Source organism: Psammomys obesus, unplaced genomic scaffold (assembly GCF_907164565.1).
Source record: "Psammomys obesus unplaced genomic scaffold, mPsaObe1.curated_primary_1811, whole genome shotgun sequence".
NCBI classification, from domain to species: domain Eukaryota; kingdom Metazoa; phylum Chordata; class Mammalia; order Rodentia; family Muridae; genus Psammomys; species Psammomys obesus.
Window position 1 is genome coordinate 1,427,203 of NW_026596353.1, and position 20,947 is coordinate 1,448,149.

General features: G+C 49.4%; 1 protein-coding gene across 1 annotated transcript; it reads left to right on the plus strand.

The window, feature by feature from the left end:
- The first annotated feature begins 51 nt into the window (after positions 1-51).
- Tmem38a (transmembrane protein 38A) lies at positions 52-16,404 on the plus strand. Its single transcript, XM_055597315.1, has 6 exons — positions 52-1,120; positions 9,287-9,443; positions 9,652-9,836; positions 10,979-11,066; positions 13,841-13,958; positions 15,036-16,404. Exons 1-6 carry the CDS (start codon positions 997-999, stop codon positions 15,258-15,260), a joined length of 897 nt encoding a protein of 298 aa, XP_055453290.1. The 5' UTR covers positions 52-996; the 3' UTR covers positions 15,261-16,404.
- Positions 16,405-20,947: the final 4,543 nt, after the last annotated feature.

Below are 20,947 nucleotides of genomic sequence, written 5' to 3' on the forward strand. Positions count from 1 at the left end.
TCGGAGGGAGGGTGTGGTGTGATGTCACCCAGCGAGTTTGGGGAGCGCGCGCGCATGCGCAATGTTGCTGCAGAAGATATTTTCCTTGCTGTTGTTTCGGCTCTAGCGTCAGCTTGGCCGTAGGTTCGGCATTTACAGAAATCTCGCCCTTGACCTCTGAGCCGTCCCGGACGGACGCGGCAGATGACTGAATTCCAAAAGGGCCCTTGTTGGGTTCCCACGGATGTCTGCGATTCGGGCTCAGAGTACATAGAGTATGGGCCACGGTGTCCCCTGCCTGGTCAGGTTGTACCCCCACGGGCCTCCCAGTTCTGACTCGTGTGATATGAGGGTCCTGATCGGACAGACCTTACAGAACATGAGACCTGGGTTTAAGATCTACAGAGATCCTAACTTGTCGGCCCTCCCGAAGGAGGAGGGTCCTACCTCAGTGGACTCTATGGGATACTAGAGTCTGGGCTGGAATCCGCAGAAGAGGAGGTTTTTTACTTGTAGAACCTCTTGGAGAGACAAGACCAAATAGTACATGACGGTTTGGGTTGAAGAACCCTTGTGGGAAGCGGGATTCTGACTTTCACATTCTCTTGGAGAGACGGCTTCCTCACGAATGGAACATGAAATTCTTGGCTGAGGTCTGCCGAGGGCGCGGATCCTGATTGAATGGGATCTTGGGGAAAAATAGGGACCCTGATTAGGCTAGTTCCACGGAGAAGGGTCAATGTCTTAACTAAGCAACTTCACAAGGACAGGAGTCCCACTTGGGTGCGCTGGGTTCAGGGGCCAGACCCCCTTCTTGGCTGAGTTGAATCAAGTTCTGGCGTCCCTGCAACCGGGCGCCTTGAGCTCTGAGACGCTGGGCGGGCCACATCGCCCCTCCTCTCCCGGGGGCCCGGGCGGGGGCGGTGCCTGGCAGCGGGGCTGGCTCAGTGGCTGGGGCGCAGTCGCCGGGCTGCCGGGCGCACGGGGCCAGGGCCCGGGGAGGCACCCGCCGACGCCATGGACCTAATATCGGCGTTGAGCCTGAGCGAGCTAGCGCTCAGCTTCTCGCGGGTGCCGCTCTTCCCTGTTTTCGACCTCAGCTACTTTATCGTCTCCATCATCTACCTGAAGTACGAGCCAGGTGAGTCGGGGGCTGTAGGCGGTCCCACGAGAGAAGTTACCTAAGCCTTGAGGACGGTGGCTAGGAGGGGGAGGCAGGGTAGATCCTGGGGCTAGATGAGGAAGAAGCAGAGACTGAGATCGTGGGATGCTCCCACGCGCGCACAAGTGGAGGAGGGAGCCTTGGGGAAGAGGGAGCTGTGGAAAGGGGGCTGTAATGGGGTGGGAGGGAAGGAGAGAAGCGCACTTGGTTACTGTAGGGAGGACAGGTGGTGCGGGGTTGGGGGCGGGGAAGAAGCCAGAAGTCCGGTTAGAGCAAGGCTCCGTGAACTTGATCCTGGACAAGGGACACTGATGGTGGCGAAGGTTGCAAGCAAGGGTCTGCCCTGCCTGGGTGAGGGTCAGATGTTCTGGGCGTCAGCTGCCGTGACCTCCCTTCGCGCCCTTGGACTGACTGCCGAGTGACTATATAAGGGCTGGCCATTCTGGGGGCTGCGATCAGGTTCGGGGAAAATGACACCCATGCCCTCTCTGCACTTCATCTTTTGGCAGCCTCTTCTTGCGTCCCCTCCCGCTTGCCGGCTGGGTCAGCTCTGGCCAGGGATCCTTCCCATTTAGGAAGCAGAAGCGGTTCCAGGACAGGGCAACTTCGGGTCAGCCTGCTCTTAAGAGTCACGGGAGAAGAGACTCTACTTCTTTGATTAAAAAAAAATAATAATTATTTGATTTATTTGTGTGTTGTGGAGGTCAGAGGACGGTGTCTCCGTTCACTATGTGGGTACCCCGATTGGACTCTTGGTGAAGATTCCTTGAGAAGCTCCTTTACCGGCGGAGCCATCTTGCTGCTACCCTACCTCTCCTCCAAACCTTCTGCTTTAATAAAGACAAATGTAGCTCACACCTATGACCCCAGAACTCAGACGTAGAGACAGGAGGATAGCAAACTAATTCCAATACAGCCAGGGCTACATGGTCAGTTCTTGGCCAATTTGGCTACAGACTACATAAAAAATAAATTAATTAATTAGTTAATAAATCATTTAATTAAATACCTCCCCGAGTGTTCTATTTTTGTACAAGTTCAGCATAAGCAAGTGTGTTTGTCTCCTGTAGGTTTAGTTATTCTACTGAACTAGAGTTTGAGAGATAGAATTTCCTTCACAGAAAGTTAGGACTCTTCCCCGGGTGGATATGTAATTTAATGATTTTTGAGGTGATACAAATAGCCTGTTTACTTAAAAATGGGGCCCCTTCAAAAAGATGGCTTAGAAAAGTGTTTCTGTTACTCTCAAGTGGACATGTTTCCAGAGCTTTCTTGGATGATGTCGTACACGTGTCCTTAAAAGCATAAATACATGCTCTTCTGCAAATGGGATTGGTGTGACTTGTCAGGCATCTGTGTTTTTCTTCCCTGTGCACAATCGCCAAGGCTTTGCAAGGTGAAGTTCTCGGTTGTGCTTTTGTTTGGAGAAACTGGCTTTCCTGTTTGGGGAAAAATTCCTGGTGGCTTCTGTGGAGCTCAGGACACCTCCCCCCACCCCCAAGATCCACCGTGAGGAGGTGGGAACTCCTGGAATGGGCTTAATTCAGAAGTATGCTGAAAACGGGTATTCAGCATTTAAAAAAATTTTACATTTATTTACATGTATGTCTGTGAGTATCAGATCTTGGAGTTACAGACAGTCATGAGCTGCCATATGGATGTTGGGAATTAAACTAGGGTCCTCTGGAAGAGCAGCCAGTGCTCTTAACCACTGAGCCCTCTCTCCAGCCCCAGCATTTTTATTTTTAATTCTACTCATTATTCACTGTGTGTGGAGGGGGGGTACACCAGGACGTGCCTGTGGAGGGCACAGGGCAACTTGACAGTTGTTCTCCTCCTATGTGGGACTTGGGGATTGAACTCAAGTACCTTTATCCAAAGAGCCACTCTCTGCACCACTTAATTTTATTTGTGTTTAAAATATTTTCAGTTATTATCATCATTGTCATCGTGTGTGTGTGTGTGTGTGTGTGTGTGTGTATGTGTGTGTGCATATGTGCCACAGAGTGCATGTAGGGGACAGAGGATGTGTGTGTGTACATATTTGTGCCACAGAGTGCATGCAGAGGACAGAGGACAACTTTGTGGTGTCAGCTCTCTTCTTCTATCTTTGCATGGATTCTGAGGCTGAAACTCAGATCACCAGGCAGCATCACCGGGCTGCAAGTGCTGGTACTTCTCAACCATTTTGCCAACCACTATTTGAAACAAAACCAAGACAAACCAGGGCCCTGCTGTATAGCCCAGGCTAGCCTCCCTGTCCTTGAGTCCTAGATGTGGTCCATGCCCATTCTTGTCTAAATATTTCTCCAGGGGTTCACAATAAAGCATCTGTGCTGCAAGTGTAGGAGACAGAGTAGTCCAGAAGGTTTTGGTTTTATGCTATAGAACTTCACTTGTTTCTCAACCCTAGCTGCATATCAGATTTCCTGCGGTATTTTAAAAGTCTATTTATACCTGGGCTTGGTGGTGTAGGCCTTTAATGCCAGTACTTGAAAGGCAAGGCAGGTGGATCTCTGTGAGTTCAAGGCCAGCCTGGTCTACAGAGTGAGTCCAGGACAGCAAAGGCTATACAGAGAAACTCTGTCTCGAAAAAACAAAACAAAAAAGTAATCCATCTTGTTTATTTACTGTGTGTGTAAAGTGCCACCGTAGCACCTATGTGGAAGTCAGTGGCTGCAGGCACCAGGTCTCTCCTTCCATTGCATGGGTCCCAGGGATTGAATTCAGGCTGTCAGGCCTGGCAGCAAGTGTTATTACCTGGTAAGCCGTATTACTGGCCCTCAAAAAAAAAATTTAAAGAGATAGCAATGTGGTTAGAGCCCCTGCCTAGAATCCCTCAGCATGGGCTAGAGGCATGGCTCAGCCTTAGAGTGACAACCTAGAGCAAGTGCAGCTGGTTGTTACAGTTTTTACTGAGCATACAGGAGACCTTGCATTCCATCCCCAGGCCCCAAACGAATCAAATTTAATTTAACTTAATCAGACTAGTTTAATCAGAGTATCTCCACACTTGCATTTCAAGCCCATTTCCCTGATGTTTTCTGTATGGCATCTGCCTGACATAATTCCTTCAAAATTTGGGGACCAGGAAGTAGAGGGGTGAAGTAAATAAATATGCAGTGAGCCTGCAAGTCTCACAGGACTCATACCCAGGTTCCTGTGACAGACAGAATCATGGGTCAGGCTTTGAGAACTACTCACTTCACACTCCCCTTAGGAAGCTAAGGTGGCTGCTGAGCTGCCAGGCATACATACAAGACACTGAGCCAGAGTTAGTGCAGGCCAGCCTGCACTACAAACCAAACCTCTTTCTCAGCTAAAGATGGTGGAGTACAGCTAGGTGTGGTGGCACACACCTGTAATCCCAGCACTCAGGAGTCAGGGGCAGGCAGATTTCTGTGAGTTCCAGGACAGCCTGGTCTACAGAGTGAGAGCCTGTGTCAACCTCCCCTCCAGAAATAAAAATTAATAAAATGAAAGAGATGGTGAAGTATTCAGGAGGCAGACACTTGGACACCTGGCTGTGTCCAAGCTGGCTGCTGGCCCCGTGTGCACAGACATAAATGTGCACAATCCCCTGTATATACCATGTGCCCCCCCAACTGTGCGCCATTCAAACATGCATGCTCAACACACACACATAAACATGAAAAGAAGGGACAGATGAGGGTATCTGAGATGGAAGCCCATCGGCCTGTATTATCTCAAACCATCAAACTGATCCCATCGCCTCCGTGCATTTCCTCTTGCCTGTCTGTGACATGGCCTGAAGGGGAAAATGAGATGTTGTGCTCTGCTGACTACTGGCCACTAATATGGGTATTTGGATTTTGGGTGTCTAAGTCCTTTGTAAGAAGTGCTTCCATTCGTTTGGAAGGCTCTAGAACAATGGTTCTCAACCTGTGGGTGGTGACTCGTTTGGGGGGGTCTTATAACAGATATCCTGCAGATCAGACATTTACATTGATTCAAAACAGTATTTACATATGATTCAAAACAGTAGTAGAATTATAGTTGTGAAGTGGCAAGGAAAGTGTTGGAGGCGTGCACAGCGTGACAAAGGGTCACAGAATTAGGAAGGTTGAGAACCACTGCTCCAGAAAAACATGTTACTTACTGGTACTTAGTGGTGCTTTCTGAGTCAGGCTTTCCAGAGAGTTCTTTTGCAAGAAAGCTCTGGTGTTTGGAAGCTACTTAGAAATGTCGGATGCGCTGGGCAGTAATGGTGCTCGCCTTTAATCCCAGCACTTGGAGGCAGAGGCAGGTGGATCTCTGTAAGTTCCAGGCCAGCCTGGCCCCAGGAAAGCATGATCAAAACCTCATCCAAGGCAACAGTTTCTGGAAGGGAGGAACTAAAGGTAGATTGGAGCTGCTTGTTATGGTGAGAACTCTCTGGAGTCGCATTCCTTCCTGGGCCCCCAGGCTGGTTGGTGGAGAGGGATGGAAGAAAGGGCACACAACAGAAAGACAGGTGAAGAAAGGAGTGACCATCCTGGACCCCTTAGCTTTTTTAATACACCAGTATCGTAAGTATGATACATAAGTAGCACAGGCTGCTTTCACTATGTAGCCTATGACATTGAACTTGTGATCCACCTGCCTCCAACACAATCCATGCCGGGTAACAAGTGTCCCAACACAGTGTCCACACCCACTGTGCTGGGGATGGAACCCAAGGCTGTGTGTGCGCTAGGGAAGGACTTACCAACTGAGTTACACTGTTGGCACCAATCTTCAGTTGTTTGAACTAAACTGGTCTTATGTAGCCTAGGCTAGACTAAAACTTGCTCTGTAGCTAAAAATCACCTTGGCTTTCTGATTCTTCTGCCTCTGTCTCCCAAGTGCAGGGATTGTAGACATGCCCAACAATAATAGACTCTTTTTTTTTAGGGTCTCACTAGTGGTCCAGGCCAGTCTCAAACTCATGATCCTCTTGAGTCCTGAGTGCTGTGATTTCAGGCCTATGCCACCACACCTGGTTTCTTTTGTGCTGGGGATGAAACACAGGGCTTCAGGCATGTTCCCTGAACACCACTTAATAGACAAGTTCTTTTTTAGGCCAGCTTTAGGTTTACAACAAATAAGTTGAGAAGTACAAAGCTTTGGAACTTCAGTTGTAGCCCCTGAGATATGCTACACTAAGTGTGTGCAAGGCATAGCACCAAAAAAAGACAATTTTTATTTTTCCCCTCCTACCTACCTCACCAGTAATCTTCAGTACCTGGAGATACTGGGGAATTCTGGGCAGGAATCTTAAACTGAGCCATGCCCCTAGCTCCTCACTGGGACATTCTAGGCAAGGGCTCCACCCCTGAGCCATGCCCTTCAGCCCCTCACTGGCGGTGTTCTGGGCAGAGCACTATGCTGGGCTACTCCTTTAGCCAGTGGGTGGATTTAATACTGATGTGTGAAATTTCAACCCCAGATATTTCAGTCTCATTCTAGGCCCTGGAATATCTCTGGCATAGTTGCTAATGACCAAACAATTTCTTTTTGTCCCAGTGGATAACTTTGGATAGTAGAGCCAGGGAGACTGGGCTTCTCCAGATTCATAGCGACTGAAGTCTGTCCTCTCAGCGGTGGTGGGTAGAAAGGGTGGCAAATCGCTAGCTTGGATTAGAGTGTGACATTGTGTCAAAATAAATAAATACAATAAATAGGGCTGGAGCAGTGGCTCAGCTGGTAGGAGTACTGGCTGCTCTTGCAGAGTCCCTCCCAACCGTGCAGCTCCAGGGTATCTGACACCCTCTTCAGGCCTCAGCAGACACTGTACTCACATGATGTACAGAAACACATGTAGGTAAACACTCATACACAAAATAAAGATAGTTTGCTGAACCATTTTACTTTGAGAGCCATAAACCCATCCCTCTGCCTTTTGACAACTGAAGAAACTGAGGTTCACTGAAGGCCAGAGTGGCAGAGCCAGCAGGGGATATAGAACTTTATAGAGGAGGAGCCTGTTGGTCGCAGTGTCGTGAACTGAAATCTCAGCCCCTCCATGTCAGCTCTGTCTAAGATGGCCCCAAAAGGCACAAGAGAGGCCCAGCAGTAAGACTGCCCTGGCAGCTATCTTTAGCTGCACATTCAAGTGTCTGTTTCTGTGGAGCAGCAGGGCCTCGGCAGCCTTGGCCCTGTGGCTCACCAGCTGCTCATGGGATTACTTCTCAGGGAATGTGTGCTTTAAATAGATGTGGGAGGGGGTGTTCTTTCCCCACTCCTTCTCTTCCTTGCCCTTCTCTCTTTGTATTCCAAGTATATTCCAGGGCACTTGACAAGGCTCGTTATTCTTTTGTGTGTTCTTTTCATATTATTCAAGTTTCAGATTACATTTGTTTGTTTGTGTGTGTGTGTGTGTGTGTGTGTGTGTGTGTGTGTGTGTGCACGCGCGCGCATGAATGGCCTGGGTATCAGTGTGCTGGGGGGATTCACTCCTCTGCTGCCTATGTGTATTTCTCTATTTTGAAATGATTTGTGGTGTGTGCACGCGTGTGTTGAGCATGTGCACAGGAGGTGAGTGGAGGTCCAGTGGTAACTGGGGAAGTTGGTTCTCTCTAGCATGTGGGTTCTGGGGATCGGACTCAGGTCATCAGGCTTGGAGAAAGTCGATCCACGCCGTCCGTAGTTGTCAGTCTACACAGAGCCATCTCACTGGCTGTACTTGCCTTATTTCTACTGTAGTAACAATACACAGATCTTTGTGCTAATGAAGAGAAGAGAGGTTTGGGGGATGAGGGTGATTTCTGTGGGAAGCCCTGGGTTTCATCCCCAGCACTGAAGAAAACTAAAGGTTGATTTGGCTCAGGTTTCTTGAAGCCTGGACGTTTCAGAAGGGGAGCTCCCTGCTTTGCCCCTTTGAGGGCCTGGTGGGAGATGCCAGTGCAGCAGACACTTGTGGGAAAGGAGGAGATGGGGTAAGACCAGCAGCCACTGATTCAGGGGCACCCCTGGCCAGGCTTTCTTTTTGTTTGAGACAGGATCTCATGTATCCCAGGATAGCCTAGAATGTCCCCTGAAGGGAGGGATGACCTTAAACTTTTTATTCTCTTGCTTCACCTGTGTGCTGGGATTACAGGCTTACATCAGTCACATCAAGTTTATGTGGTACTATGGATGTAAACCACGGCTTCCAGCAGGCCAAGCACATGCTCTGCCTACTGAGCTACAAGCTCTCACCATTTCAGCCCAGCCCAGCTGTGCCTTTCATGACCACATTCTCCCGGGTCTGAAGTACAGCAAACCTAACTACTCTGCACTACACCCAACTCTTAGAGGTTCCTCCATCTCTAATTCTGACACCTTGGGGACCAGTTTCCCAATCTGGGAGCCTTGGGGGTCAGACCACATCCAGGCAGTGAGAAGAGCATGAGCATTGAGCTATTGAATGACAGCTTGGTCCTAAAATTGTTCTCTGCCAAATGAAACAGGTCAGAAAGGAGGCTACACACGCTGAGCAGTCACTCCAGGAGACACCCAGTGTGGTTTTGGCGTGTGGCCTCGCGAGATGGCGACAGTGTTAGCATACAGAGAGAACTTAACCATTAACAAAGACTGTGGAGATGTACAAATATTATTTTATTTATTTATTCATTTGTTTACTTGAGACAGATTCTCTCCATGTCCCTGGCTGTCCTGGAACTCTCTCTCTGTAGACCAGGCTGGCCTTGAACTCACAGATCTTCCTGCCTCTGCCTCCTGAGTGATGGGATTCAAGGAGTGTGCCACCATGCCTGGCTACTTTCATTGCTTGTGCACATGCTCAAGTGCAGCATGGTACTTATTGGAAAGCAAGCTGCAGGAGTCTGGTCTCTCATTCCACCAAGTGGGTCCTGGGTGGAGCTCAGCTCATCATGCTTGGTGGCAAGTGCCTTTACCAGCTCAGTGGCCCCGATGACATTTGCCTTACCCTGTCTGATACCTGAGATGGCTTCCTCAGGGGGCACAGGTGAGTCTGTGCTTGGTGGTAGTAGAGAGCCCACTCAGCATGCAGCGCTGAGTGGGCTCTCTACTACCCCCCGCGCCCAAAGAGCACTTGGGAAGCTCTGGACTTAAAAGAGTTTTAACCCTGAGGGTTAAAAGAGCAGCATGCAAGCTGGTGTGGCATGGGATTTCGGTGACCATCAGAGTTCACATGCCTCGCAGGAGCTGTGGAGCTGTCCCGGCGCCACCCGGTGGCATCCTGGCTATGCGCCATGTTGCACTGTTTTGGGAGTTATATTCTGGCCGACCTGCTTCTTGGGGAGCCTGTCATTGACTACTTCAGCAACAGCTCCAGTATCCTGCTGGCCTCCGCAGTGTGGTAAGCACCTGGAGGCCCGGAAAGGCAGAGCCTGGGGTCAGGGAGGACCCCAGCATCAGGGAGGAGGGAAATTGAAGGAGCAAGGACCCTTAGTCACAATCTGCATGGTGCACCATCCTCACTACCCTCCTTCTCTGCCTTGGTCATAAATATGCTCAGCTCCTAATGAGCTGCCCGTCCCCTGACCGAAGGCCTTCTGTCCTTAAAGGTACTTGATCTTCTTCTGTCCCTTGGACCTCTTCTACAAGTGTGTCTGCTTCCTGCCTGTGAAACTCGTCTTTGTGGCCATGAAGGAGGTGGTGAGGGTCCGAAAGATCGCAGTGGGCATCCATCACGCGCACCACCACTACCACCATGGGTGGTTCATCATGATCGCCACCGGCTGGGTCAAAGGTAAGCAGAGTGATGGCAGGGAGAGTAAAACAAATCACCACAACAATCCTTGGTGGGTAAAGTAGCCTGCAGCCAAAGCTTGGTGACCCAGGCTTGACCCTGTGGCCCACACGTGAGAGAACTAACTCCCACAAGCTGTGCACTGACCACCTCATAGGCATCATGGCTCATGCACCTACACATACTATACACAATAAAATAAAGTTAATAATAATAGGGGCAGCAGGATGGCTCAGTGGGGCAGGGGCTTGAGGCCCCCTGATGACCGGAATTTGTTCCCCAGAGCCCACATAGTAGGTGAGACCCTGTCTCACAAGTTGTCCCCTGACCTCCACACACAGCACAGTGTGCGCATAGACACACTTCCCACCACCACAAAAAGTATAAATAATGTAACTATTTCTTTTCCAGACAGTCTCTCTATGTAGCCCTGGCTTGCTTAGCTCTCATTATATAGGCCAAGCTGGCCTCCAACTTACAGAGATCCCCTGCCTCTGCTTCCTGAATGCTGGAATTAAAGGTGTGCATCATCATTCCTAGCCCCAGGGTAATTAAAAAAAAAATCATAGGGGCTAGCAGGATGGCTCAGTAGGTAACAGTGAGGACCACCAAAGGAACAGAGTTCAATCCTTGAATCCCACAGTGGGGAAGCAGAGAACTCACACAAGTTGCAAGCTGACTTCTGCATTTGCACCATGGCGTGCTACCACTGTCTACACTATACACAAAATAAACAAATTATTCAAATAAATAATAAAACTATAAAAAATTATTAAAATTTTTTCAATAAATAAAATAAAAATTCCAGCGGTTGGCTGGCCAGGAGGGTGGGCTCCTGTCCCAGCCCTCAAGATGCTGAGCCAGGGAGGAGTAGGAGTCCTGGGCCAGCCTGGGCAGCTCAGTGAGACTCAGGCGGTCCCTCACGCTATGTGTGGGGACATGTCGACTGCCTCTTGCTGGTTTATTCCTAACATGCCCTGAGGTGCTGGGGAAGGTGTTGTTTGGAGCCTTAGTTTCCCCATCTCAATGGATACTCAGAGTCTCCTCGTGAAGAGAAGGATCATGGTTTCCTTGGGAATTGAGGCTAGAAGAAAGGAGGGTGTGGGGGTGGCTGGCCAGCTCAACAGTGCTCTGCCCCGCAGGCTCTGGTGTCGCCCTCCTGTCCAACTTGGAGCAGCTGCTTCGAGGAGTCTGGAAGCCAGAGACCAATGAGATCCTGCACATGTCCTTGTGAGTACCACCCGCTGCCTCTATGCCTAGCCCTACCTTACCGATCACAGCGATACCACCAGGTGGGCACAGGAAGAGTTTCTGCAAAGAGGTGATATTTGACTGGGGTTTTGAAAAGTGAGTAGGAGTTTTCTGGCCATAAAAAACACCCTCCACCTCAAGGCTAACATCATAGTTAGTTGTCAGGTTAGAAAAGTGCAGAGCCAGAGGGAGAATGAGCATGGGAAACAAGGAAATGGAGGGGGTCATGGGCAGGCAGGCACTGTGGCATGAAGGGCCAGGGGGGATGCCTGGCAGGACTACACAACATTCATGACCCATGTAGTAGCCCTACATGTATCAGGCCGGATAAATCTTTTTTTCTCTTTCATTTCTTTCTTCCTTCTTTTCTCCATGTCCCGAGTGTCTGAGTGAGGACATGTATGCGGGGACGTGTGTGTGGGGACATGTGTGTGCACATGCACCTGGGGAGGCCTTGGGTTATGCTGGGGGGTCACCCTCAATTGCTTCTCCAGCAGGGTCTCTCAGCCAAATCCTGAGTCCCTCACATGCCAACGTTCACTGCATGTTGGCTCTGAGGAAGCCATCCCTCACCCCCCATTTCTTTAGTGTTGGGGAAGGCACCTAATAAAGTTGGAGGGCAGAGTGCAGGAGCTGCCTTTCCCCACTGTGCACTTTCACTCACTGTCCTGGGCTTCTGTGAGGTTCAGTCTCACGTGCTTTGTTAGCCCTCTGCATGGCGACCTTAACTTCCAGCATCTGCAGAGGCTGAGTGGAAGTAGCCCACTGCACCCAAACCCATAGCTCACACCACATTACTGTGTGAGGTGATCGGCGGCCATCAACACTCTCAGAACCTAGCAGTTCAAGAGCTTAGCAGCACCTTGGTGGCTTTTCCTATTGCTAAGACACCATTCCTGACTGACAGAAACAATTCAGGAATGAGATCGACTTACTCAGGCTTGAAGTCCACCATGATAGGTCAGGAGCTCACACCATGCCTCCAGCAAAGACAGGGGTGCAGCTCAGCTGGCTTCTCCTTCGTACTCAGTCCCAGATGGTGCCCTAGGGCCACCCACATTCGGCATGGGTCTTTCCTCATCATCTGACCTAATCTAGATAATTCCTCCCACATTTGCCCAAAGATTTGTCTACAGGTTCACTTGTAGGTCCTGTCAAATTGACAAGATTTATCATCACCAATCAGGCCAAGTGGCACACATCTTTAATCTCAGCATGGGGAGGCAAAGGCAAGAGTTCCAGGCCAGCCTGAGCTACACAGTGAGACCCTATCTTTAAAAAAGAGAGGGAGAGAGAGAGAAAACAATTTCATCATTATTAGGTTCCATCACCCACATGGTCTGTGCACCTCCTCACCTTGGTCAAGAGAGGCTGAAGGATAGGGGTCTGGAGAGATGGCTCAGCAGTTAAGAGCACTGGATGCTCTTCCAGAGGACCTGGGTTCAATTCGCTGTGCCCACATGGTGGCTCACAACCATCTACAACCCTCTTCTTGGGAGATCAGGTACCCTTTTTTGGCCTCCACAGGTATGTGGTTTACAGACACACATGCAGTCCAGAATACCCAAATACATAAAATTAAATGAATGAATAAATAAACTTTAAAAGAGAGAGAGAGAGATGCTGGGCCCAGGAACCAGCATTGGCTCCCCTGGGTCCACAGTGGTGAGACCCAGGGGTAAGCAGCACACCTGTCACCCGGGCTGGTGTCTCAGCTGGTGACTTCCAGAGGCAGAGTCTGCTGTGGTAGTGAGTCTCCACAGCGGGGGGGGGGGGGGGGAAGCTCAGGGCTCACATCTTGAGCCATAAGCAAGAAATAGAGGAGGACAAGGCTCTTAGTTCTCAAAGGCCACTCCAGCAACACACTTCCTCCGCCTCCCCAAACAGCACCACCAACTGGGGACTAGAATGGGAGACATTCTCATTCAAGCCACCACAACAGGGCCTACAAGTCAACCAGAGACAAATCCCTGGGCATATGTGGGAGGAAGAGGTAGAAAGGTTCCCTCAGGTACATTGGCCAGCCCACCTAGCAAGAGACTTTGTTGCAAGAGGGCTCAGTGGGTAAAGGAGCTTGCTGCCAAGCCTGATGACTTTAGTTCGATCCCCAGGCCCTATATGGTGGAGAAAAGAATCAGTTCCCCTAAAGAAATAATCAGCTCTCTAGCCTACATAAGTGCTAGAGAGACAGAGAAACACAGAGACAAAGGGAGACACACACACTGGGTGGGAGCGGAAGAAGGGAATGTGGTTGAGGAGGGGCCCTAGCTCAGCTCCTGGTGACAGTGCAGATCCTTCTGTTAGAAACAGTGAGTGCACTGGAGATTCTGGAGGAAAGAAAAACAGTTCACAGCCCTGAGAAGGCAGAGGTCAACCTAGAGAAGAGGCTAAAACAGCTGCTGTCCTGATTTGGTCACAGACTTTTTTTTTTCCCCCTGACCTCATGTCGCCACCCTCTGAATTCCTCCCTGCCTGAGTTCTTCACCCTAGCATAGCCTCCACCCCAAATTCTCCACCCTCCATGGGCTTGAGATCCCCCACATGTGAGCTCAGACTGTGAACTTCTCAACCCAACATAAATTTAAATGCTCCCAGGCAGCAGCTGCCAGCGGGGAAGACGAGTTCCACACCTCCTGGTCAGCTGTGCCAGCTGGGGAAGACAGGGGCCCCAGGCCTCCTGGTCAGCTGTGCCTCTGGTGAGTGTTAAATGACTCTCCAACAGGGCCATACTGACTTCTGTCTTGCACCCTCAGCCCCACCAAAGCCAGTCTGTATGGAGCCATCCTGTTCACCCTGCAGCAGACCCGCTGGCTCCCGGTGTCTAAGGCCAGCCTCATCTTTGTTTTCACCATGTTCATGGTGTCATGTAAGGTATGCCACACCGTGCTTGTGACCTTGACTTCCCTGGGATGGGGTTGGGGAACTAGGACACTCCTGGGGGTACATGGTCTCCATGAGATAGACAGGAGAAGTTCATCCAGAGATTGAGCAATGAGGGCCAAAGAGGTGGGGGTGGGAATGAAAAGGATGGGCCTTCTGGGCATAGGCTCTGGGTGCCTTGTTCCCTGTCAGGAAGACCAGAGGGCAGGAAGCAAGAAGCCACTTGAGTGTGACCGGGTAGGGTTCTAGTGCAACCGATCAAATCACCCAGAAAGGGATCTTTGGGCCTTCCCTGTCCTTCCACTGTGCTGGGCAATGTTGCCTCTAGTTTCCCAAAGCACAGAAGGCCCCTCCCTTCTATGGTCCATCCCTGGGAGGGTACCATGGCCTTAGAAAGGGAGTAAGCCCTGCTGTGGAGGCTTAGGCAGGAGGACCCATATGAGTTTGAAGCCAGCCTGGTCGACATAGTGAGTTCCAGGCCAGCCATGGTTACATAGTGACATTCTGTCTCAAAAACCCTGGGCCAAAAACCCTGGGCCTGTGGCAGGGAAGGAGTTCAAGGTCATGTTCAGCTACACAGCAAGTATGAGGCCAGCTTGGGCTATATAAGACCTTTTCCATACAAAAAGAAAGCAAGCAAACAAAAACAAACAAGAAGGGAGGGAGAGAATGAATGTATTGCTCAGAATTCTGGAGTGTGAAGTCCAAGGCAGCAAGGGTGGGCTATGGAGCAGCAGGGGTAAGGTACAGTGAGGGGCCTCTTTCCAGCTTCAGATGATTGACCTTCTATGGCCAGACTTGACTGCATAGGGAGTAGAAAGCTAGCCTGGCTACATGGCAGCCTGTCTCAACAACATGTAACACCAAAGTCCAGGTGTTGGGCGGTCCTGTTGGTGTGGGTAACCACTGGTTGCAGTATCCCTGGACTATCCAGGTGCAGACACTGGAAGTCAGGCTTCTCCAGGGTCCAGGACTGGGGGTCATGCACTTGCAGGTGTGGGAAGACAGAGGGCTGGGCCTGGCCCAATCCCCCTCACTGTTCCTTTGGTCTTCTCTGTCCAACTTCAGGTGTTCCTGACGGCCACACACTCCCACAGTTCTCCATTTGATGTCCTGGAGGGCTATATTTGCCCAGTGCTGTTTGGGGCAACTTGGGGAGGCGACCACCAGCATGACAACCATGGAACAGCACATGGCAGTGGGCTGGGCGTGCAGCACGTGGGCCTGGCTGCCAAGGCCAAGGAGGAGCTGAGTGAAGGCTCCAGGAAGAAAAAGACCAAGAAGGCGGATTAGGGGGTGGCCCCAGGGGTCCAGGGGTGCTGTGGAGAAGGATGTAGACTCAGGGAACCTCAGAGTTGGGGACATTCAGGGTTCAGAGTACTCCTCCACTGGCCTCAACTTCCCCAGCTGCAATTTGTATGCATCAGCAACTCCCAGGGCTGATGCAGCATTGGATGAGAGACAAGGGTGGAGGAGTTGGGGAGGAGTGAGAAGCCCTGATCTTTTCCAGACCTCTCACAGTGTTGGAGCCTTCGGAGCACACAGTCCTGGCAGCACCCACAGCCAGAAGCCCTGACTGGTACAGTCCTGGTTAATATTCTTTCTTCTGTTAAATTGTATCTTGTAACCAAAAGAATTTAAAGCCATGAGGAGGCTGAGTTGCCTTACCCAAGTTCCTCTCAAGAGCCAGGTGCTGGGTTTCCCAGGTCCTTTCCCACTCAGGACCTCCCTAGAACTTTGTGACTCCTGCTGGGTCTCTATGGGCAACTTGCCTCCCTTCTCTCAGCCTCTATCTCCTCTCTGTAGTATGGAGACGGCAGGTCCTCCTCTGCACAGAAGGGTCTTGATAATGTCAAACAGTTTCCTAAGCAACATGCTATTGAGAGGGAGACTGAGGCCGGCATGAAGGATGGTGGCAGACTGCTTTGTTTGTTAAGCTGTTATGTTTGGGCCCAGAGGGTCTCACCACTTACTTGGCTGAGCAAGCACATTCAGGGCAGGCTGCTAACAGGAGGGGAGCTTGCATTCCCAGCTGCCTACCGGCAAAGGAGGCGTGCATGCACGGCAGAGGATCCCAGAGCTGGATCAGTATAGTCCGTCAGCCATTCAACAAATGTACAGATCCACCCCTGCTCTCTGTACAGTGTTGTGCTACTCCTGGGGGTAGCAGGCCTTGTACAGGGCAAGGACCATGGCAGTCAGTCACCGGGATGTCCGAGAGAAGTGAGTCCATGTGAGGCACTGCTAATCTGAGGCTTATGTGAGGCTCAGGTCCAGTAGGAATATCTAGTGTTGCCCATTTGTTGAGAACATGCTTTCTCACAGCATTTCCTGGAGGTAGGGTAGGTCCTGAGGCTGGAAGCTCCCGGGTTTCATTGTCTTGGTGTCAATCAAAGCTCAGTGTGAATGATCAGCCAATAAATCTGGTACAAGTAAATCAAGTTCTTTTGCTTCATTCAGCCTCAAAATGTAGGGGTTCAATGGGTCTGTTTTTAGAGACACTCTGGGGCTCCAGAGATAGGAAGGGGGTCTGATACCTGTAATGCAGGGTCAAGCACATCTGACTTCTCCAAGATAGAGGGAAGGTTCACACCTGTCCTCCTGGCACTCAGGAAGCTGAGGCAGGAGGATTGCCAATTCCAAGCTAGCCTGAGTTACCAGAGTGAGACCAAAAAGAGAGGAAGGAAATGAGGAACAAAGGAAGGGGCAGGGTGGGGTGGGGAGGGGCAGGAGAGGTGGGGAGGAAGGGAACTATCATTGTCATTTTCAGCATCTGGTGATTCTGGTACCCCCTTGTTTGCCCCATATTCACACTTTTAATAGTAGCTAAAATTCGGAGGCAGAAGGAGAGTCCACGAGCCCTTGGCAGAAGATGGGTCTGGTGTCAGGATTGCAAAACCAGCATATAAACTGCAGTACACTCTGGCCTGGACTCAGCTCCCAGAGCAGCTGGGAAGAGGTCTTTTGCCCTCTAGCCCAAGGCGTGGGGATCTCATATTCTGACCAGACAGACTTGATGGAAAAGAAGAGCCTCAAAGCCTATTTTGGGAAAGAGGCGTGATAGCCACTGGCTGGCCTGTGGTCAGGGATCGTTGCCAGAACAGGCTGCTCTGGTGTCTATAAACATGTACCAGAAATTAGAAGGCCAGATCTTAAGAGGTCAGTTTAATTTTAGCAGAAGGATTCAAGCTGTTTCTATTGTCTGATAGTGAAAATGAGGGTCCTTTATATCATTAAAAGATTGTGCTTAGGGGCTGGAAAGATGGCTCAAGGGTTAAGAGCACTGAATGCTCTTCCAGGGGACCTGGGTTCAATTCCCAGTGCCTACATGGCAGCTTACAACTGTCTGTAACTCCAAGATCTGACACCTTCACATAGACATACATGTGTGAATCAGGCAAAACACTAATTCATATAAATAAAAATAAAAATTAACTTAATGATGGAATAACTTAATGGTGGAGCCCCTGCCTAGAATGCCCCAGTGAGGGGCTGGGGCATAGTTCAGGGTGGAGCACTTGTCTAACATCTGCAATGCCCTGGGCTCCATCTATGCTGCTATACACACATCAAAAGATTTAAGTTCATACTGTGAAGTGCAGTGTTAACTGATTTCATCTTTGCTGTTGTCTTTGTTTGTTTAGAGACAGCATCTCATTATGTAACCCTGGCTGTCCTGTAGACCAGTCTGGCCTTGAACCCACTGCTTTTCCTCAGTGCTGTGATTAAAGGTGTGTATTACCATTTTCAACCTCTGACATAGATTTATTTATTTGTTTTTGTTTTGTTTTGTTGTTACACCTCGACACACCCTGCCTCTGGCTGGTTTCTACTTTCTGCGTTTGGCAGCTCTGGAGACATCTAGGAGCCTATAGTATTTTTTCCCCACAGTCCTGTTTCACTTTGCACAATGTCCTCCCAAGTTCTTCTGATTTTTTTTTTTAATGGGTTTTATGGTAGCCCAGGTTGGCTCCAATTCATAAAGCCCCGACTTCAAACTCCGAGGGCTGGGACGACAGGTGGGCACTCCTGATTCTCTTTAAAGATGAGCAAGGGACACGGCACCAGCTCAGCACCAGTCCCACACCCAGCGACAAGCATCTAGCTCCTCTTGCTATTCCAGGCCCCATCCTGCAGCCGCCGCACACATGCACGCACGCACGCACACAGGCTAGAGCCCCGCTTACAGAGGGACTTCTCTGCTGGCGGATTCCTGGGGTCTGCTGGGCAAAGTCCCAGCCCAATTGAGCTGGTAGAAGCCAGCAGAGAGGTCAAAGGGAAGGTCAAACACTGGAAGTTCGTGGGTCCCAGCAGGAGTCCTGGTTTTACTCAGAACAGGCTGTGAACTGTGTGAATTCCTGTCAAGCGCAGGACAGCCTGAGTTCTATTCCAAGGGCCACTAACACTGATATGCCAGATAACATCCCAGCACACAGCACATGCTCAGCATTCAATGAGCCCAGCTTCTGCCCTCATTCAACAAACAAACATGGCTTCTCACTTTTCTCTTTAAATAAAGTTTTATTGGTGCTTGGCCCGTGACTGCTTTCACCACATCTGTACCTGCTCTTCCTGGTCAGAACAGCAGGGTTAAGACATTTCAATTTCCTGAACAGTTGAAAATATAGATTATCTTTCCTTTCTAGAAAAGAGTTGACAACTCCTACACTGGATGTGATGTGGTGTGTGTGTGTGTGTGTGTGTGTGTGTGTGTGTGTGTGTGTGTCACAACCATTCATAACTCCAGTTCTGAAGGATCTGATGTCCTCTTCTGGCCTCCTCAGCATGTCTATGGAACACAGACACATTGCAGGCAGAATACACATACAAAAAAATCCAGATAAATGACACCTTGTCCTATGGTTACTAAGCCCTGCCCAGCAAGTAACTACAGGGTGAAAAATTAGGGCAGGAGAGATGGCTCATTTAGAGCACTGGCTGCTCTTCTAAAGGTCCTGAATTTAATTTTCAGCAACCACACAGTGGCTCACAACTGAGAAAACAGGCCTGACCCCACCACACCCCAAAAGCCACCAGTCCCAGGAGCTAGGTCACAGGTCACCAATTCCAGGCAAAAGACAATGGAGTCCATTACCCAAGGAATAGCCTGGAGAAAACCCAGTAATGTTTAACATCACTCCTAGCAAAGACAATTAGTAAATACCTAAATTTTACCCAGCTATTCTTTACAATAGGATGAGTAAGACAATTACGGTTTGGCTTGGCCCCCGAGGCAAACAATCTCCTCCAGATATTTGCTAAATGTCAATCAATTATACAACTGCCAAGCTAGAATTCCCTGAACTGTGTTGTAACCCTAAACAAAAACCCCTCTCTTCCTGGACTGGGGGCTCTACACTCAGTGTGGGCCCAGGCTCAAGCTTATAATAAAAAGACCATACTGCATTTGCATCAAACTCAGCACTTTAGTGGTCTTTAGGGTTCTCAAGACTTGGGCATAACACAGCCATCTATAATGAGATCTGGTTCCCTCTTCTGGCATGCAGGGACACATACAGGCAGAACATAGTATAAATAATAAATAAATAAATAAATCTTTAAAAAATTAAATATATGTAGGTATTTTGCTCAAATGTATGTCTGTGTACCATGTAAATGCAAGAGGCCAGGAAAGGGCATTGGATCCCTCTGATCTGCAGTTACAAAGACATAAGAACTGCCATGGAGGTGTTGGGCCACAGATCCTCTACCAGAGCAGCTGTTTATGCCCAGTTTGTGATACCCCCAAAGACCACCAGGAATGGACTCCCCTGCAAATACATGAGGGTTTATTTAATACCAGCTAGAGCCCAGGTTGCAGCAACCTCCTTGGTGAAGAGGAGGAGTGAGGCCAGACTGTCTAGAGGAGCAAAGTTTTTAAAGGGAAAAACCACAAGTGGTGGGTTACATGCCTTGGCGTTACATGATTGGGTAAGGGAAACTGACTTTTGAAATGATTGGTTTACTTTAGGCACCAAGACCATAAACAGTCTGGCCTGGCCATCTGGGTTGATTTCCTAGCAACTGTATCTCTAGTGGGCAGGAAAAGAATGCAGTAAGGCTAGTTCCTCCCGGCAGGTGGCTGGACATGTCTCCACCTGGCTGGCCTTTGTTCAGGCTTGTCCTTTAAACTTTAAACCAATACCCCAAAAATCTAATTTTTAATTCTTTGGTTTCCATTCCCTCCTTCCCATGATCATTTAAAGACCCAATCTTGGGTCTTCAAGATATGATCCCTGGTATCCTTCAGATTTACCTTTCCATAAGGGGATCTGAGTACCATTAGTTGTATTGCTCCCAAGCATTCCTTCATGAAAGCCGTCAAGCAATTTAAAATACGAGGCCCAAAGGTAAAAATCAAAATGAGGAGGGGTCCCATCAGGGTGGATATAAGGGTAGTAAGCCAAGAAGAACTATTATACCAAGATTTAAACCACCCTCTAGAATTCTCTCTTTCCAGCATCTCTCCAGGCTTTTTGTTATTCTTTCTAAGGTTTTCCTAATCATTTCTGACTGGTTTACATAAAGACAACATTTCTCTGTAAAGGCTGCACACAGCCCGTCCTGCTGTAAAAACAACAGATCTAAGCCCCTTCTCTTTTGTAACACTATTTCTACCAGGGAATCAACATTCTTTTCTAAATGGGTGATTGAGTTCACAAAGGATTGAATATATTTATCAATATCTACCTTTAAGCTGTTATAATTCTGGCTTTTTACATCCAATGCTGCAATACCAATTCCTACTGTAGCTAAGCAGGTCCCCAAGATAATAGCTAATGTCAGGGAGCCCCTTTTGACTTAGCACTTCAGCCTATTAGGTGAGATTATGGGCAGCTGAAGCTGTTTCAGTGCTAACCATGGGGCCATCAACATCAAGGGGCTAGGAAGGCTGAAATGCCAGCCAAAGGCTGGGCAATGGGATAGTATCTAATTAGTGATCCAGTTGAAGAGACATGGAGCCATCACATCAGCTGGGC

Excerpts from the sequence above, each read along its gene's own strand:
- Tmem38a (XM_055597315.1), top strand. The coding sequence starts at position 997 with ATGGACCTAATATCGGCGTTGAGCCTGAGCGAGCTAGCGCTCAGCTTC. Across the intron at positions 11,067-13,840 it reads GAGATCCTGCACATGTCCTT|CCCCACCAAAGCCAGTCTGT; the intron begins GTGAGTACCACC and ends TTGCACCCTCAG. Across the intron at positions 13,959-15,035 it reads TGTTCATGGTGTCATGTAAG|GTGTTCCTGACGGCCACACA; the intron begins GTATGCCACACC and ends GTCCAACTTCAG.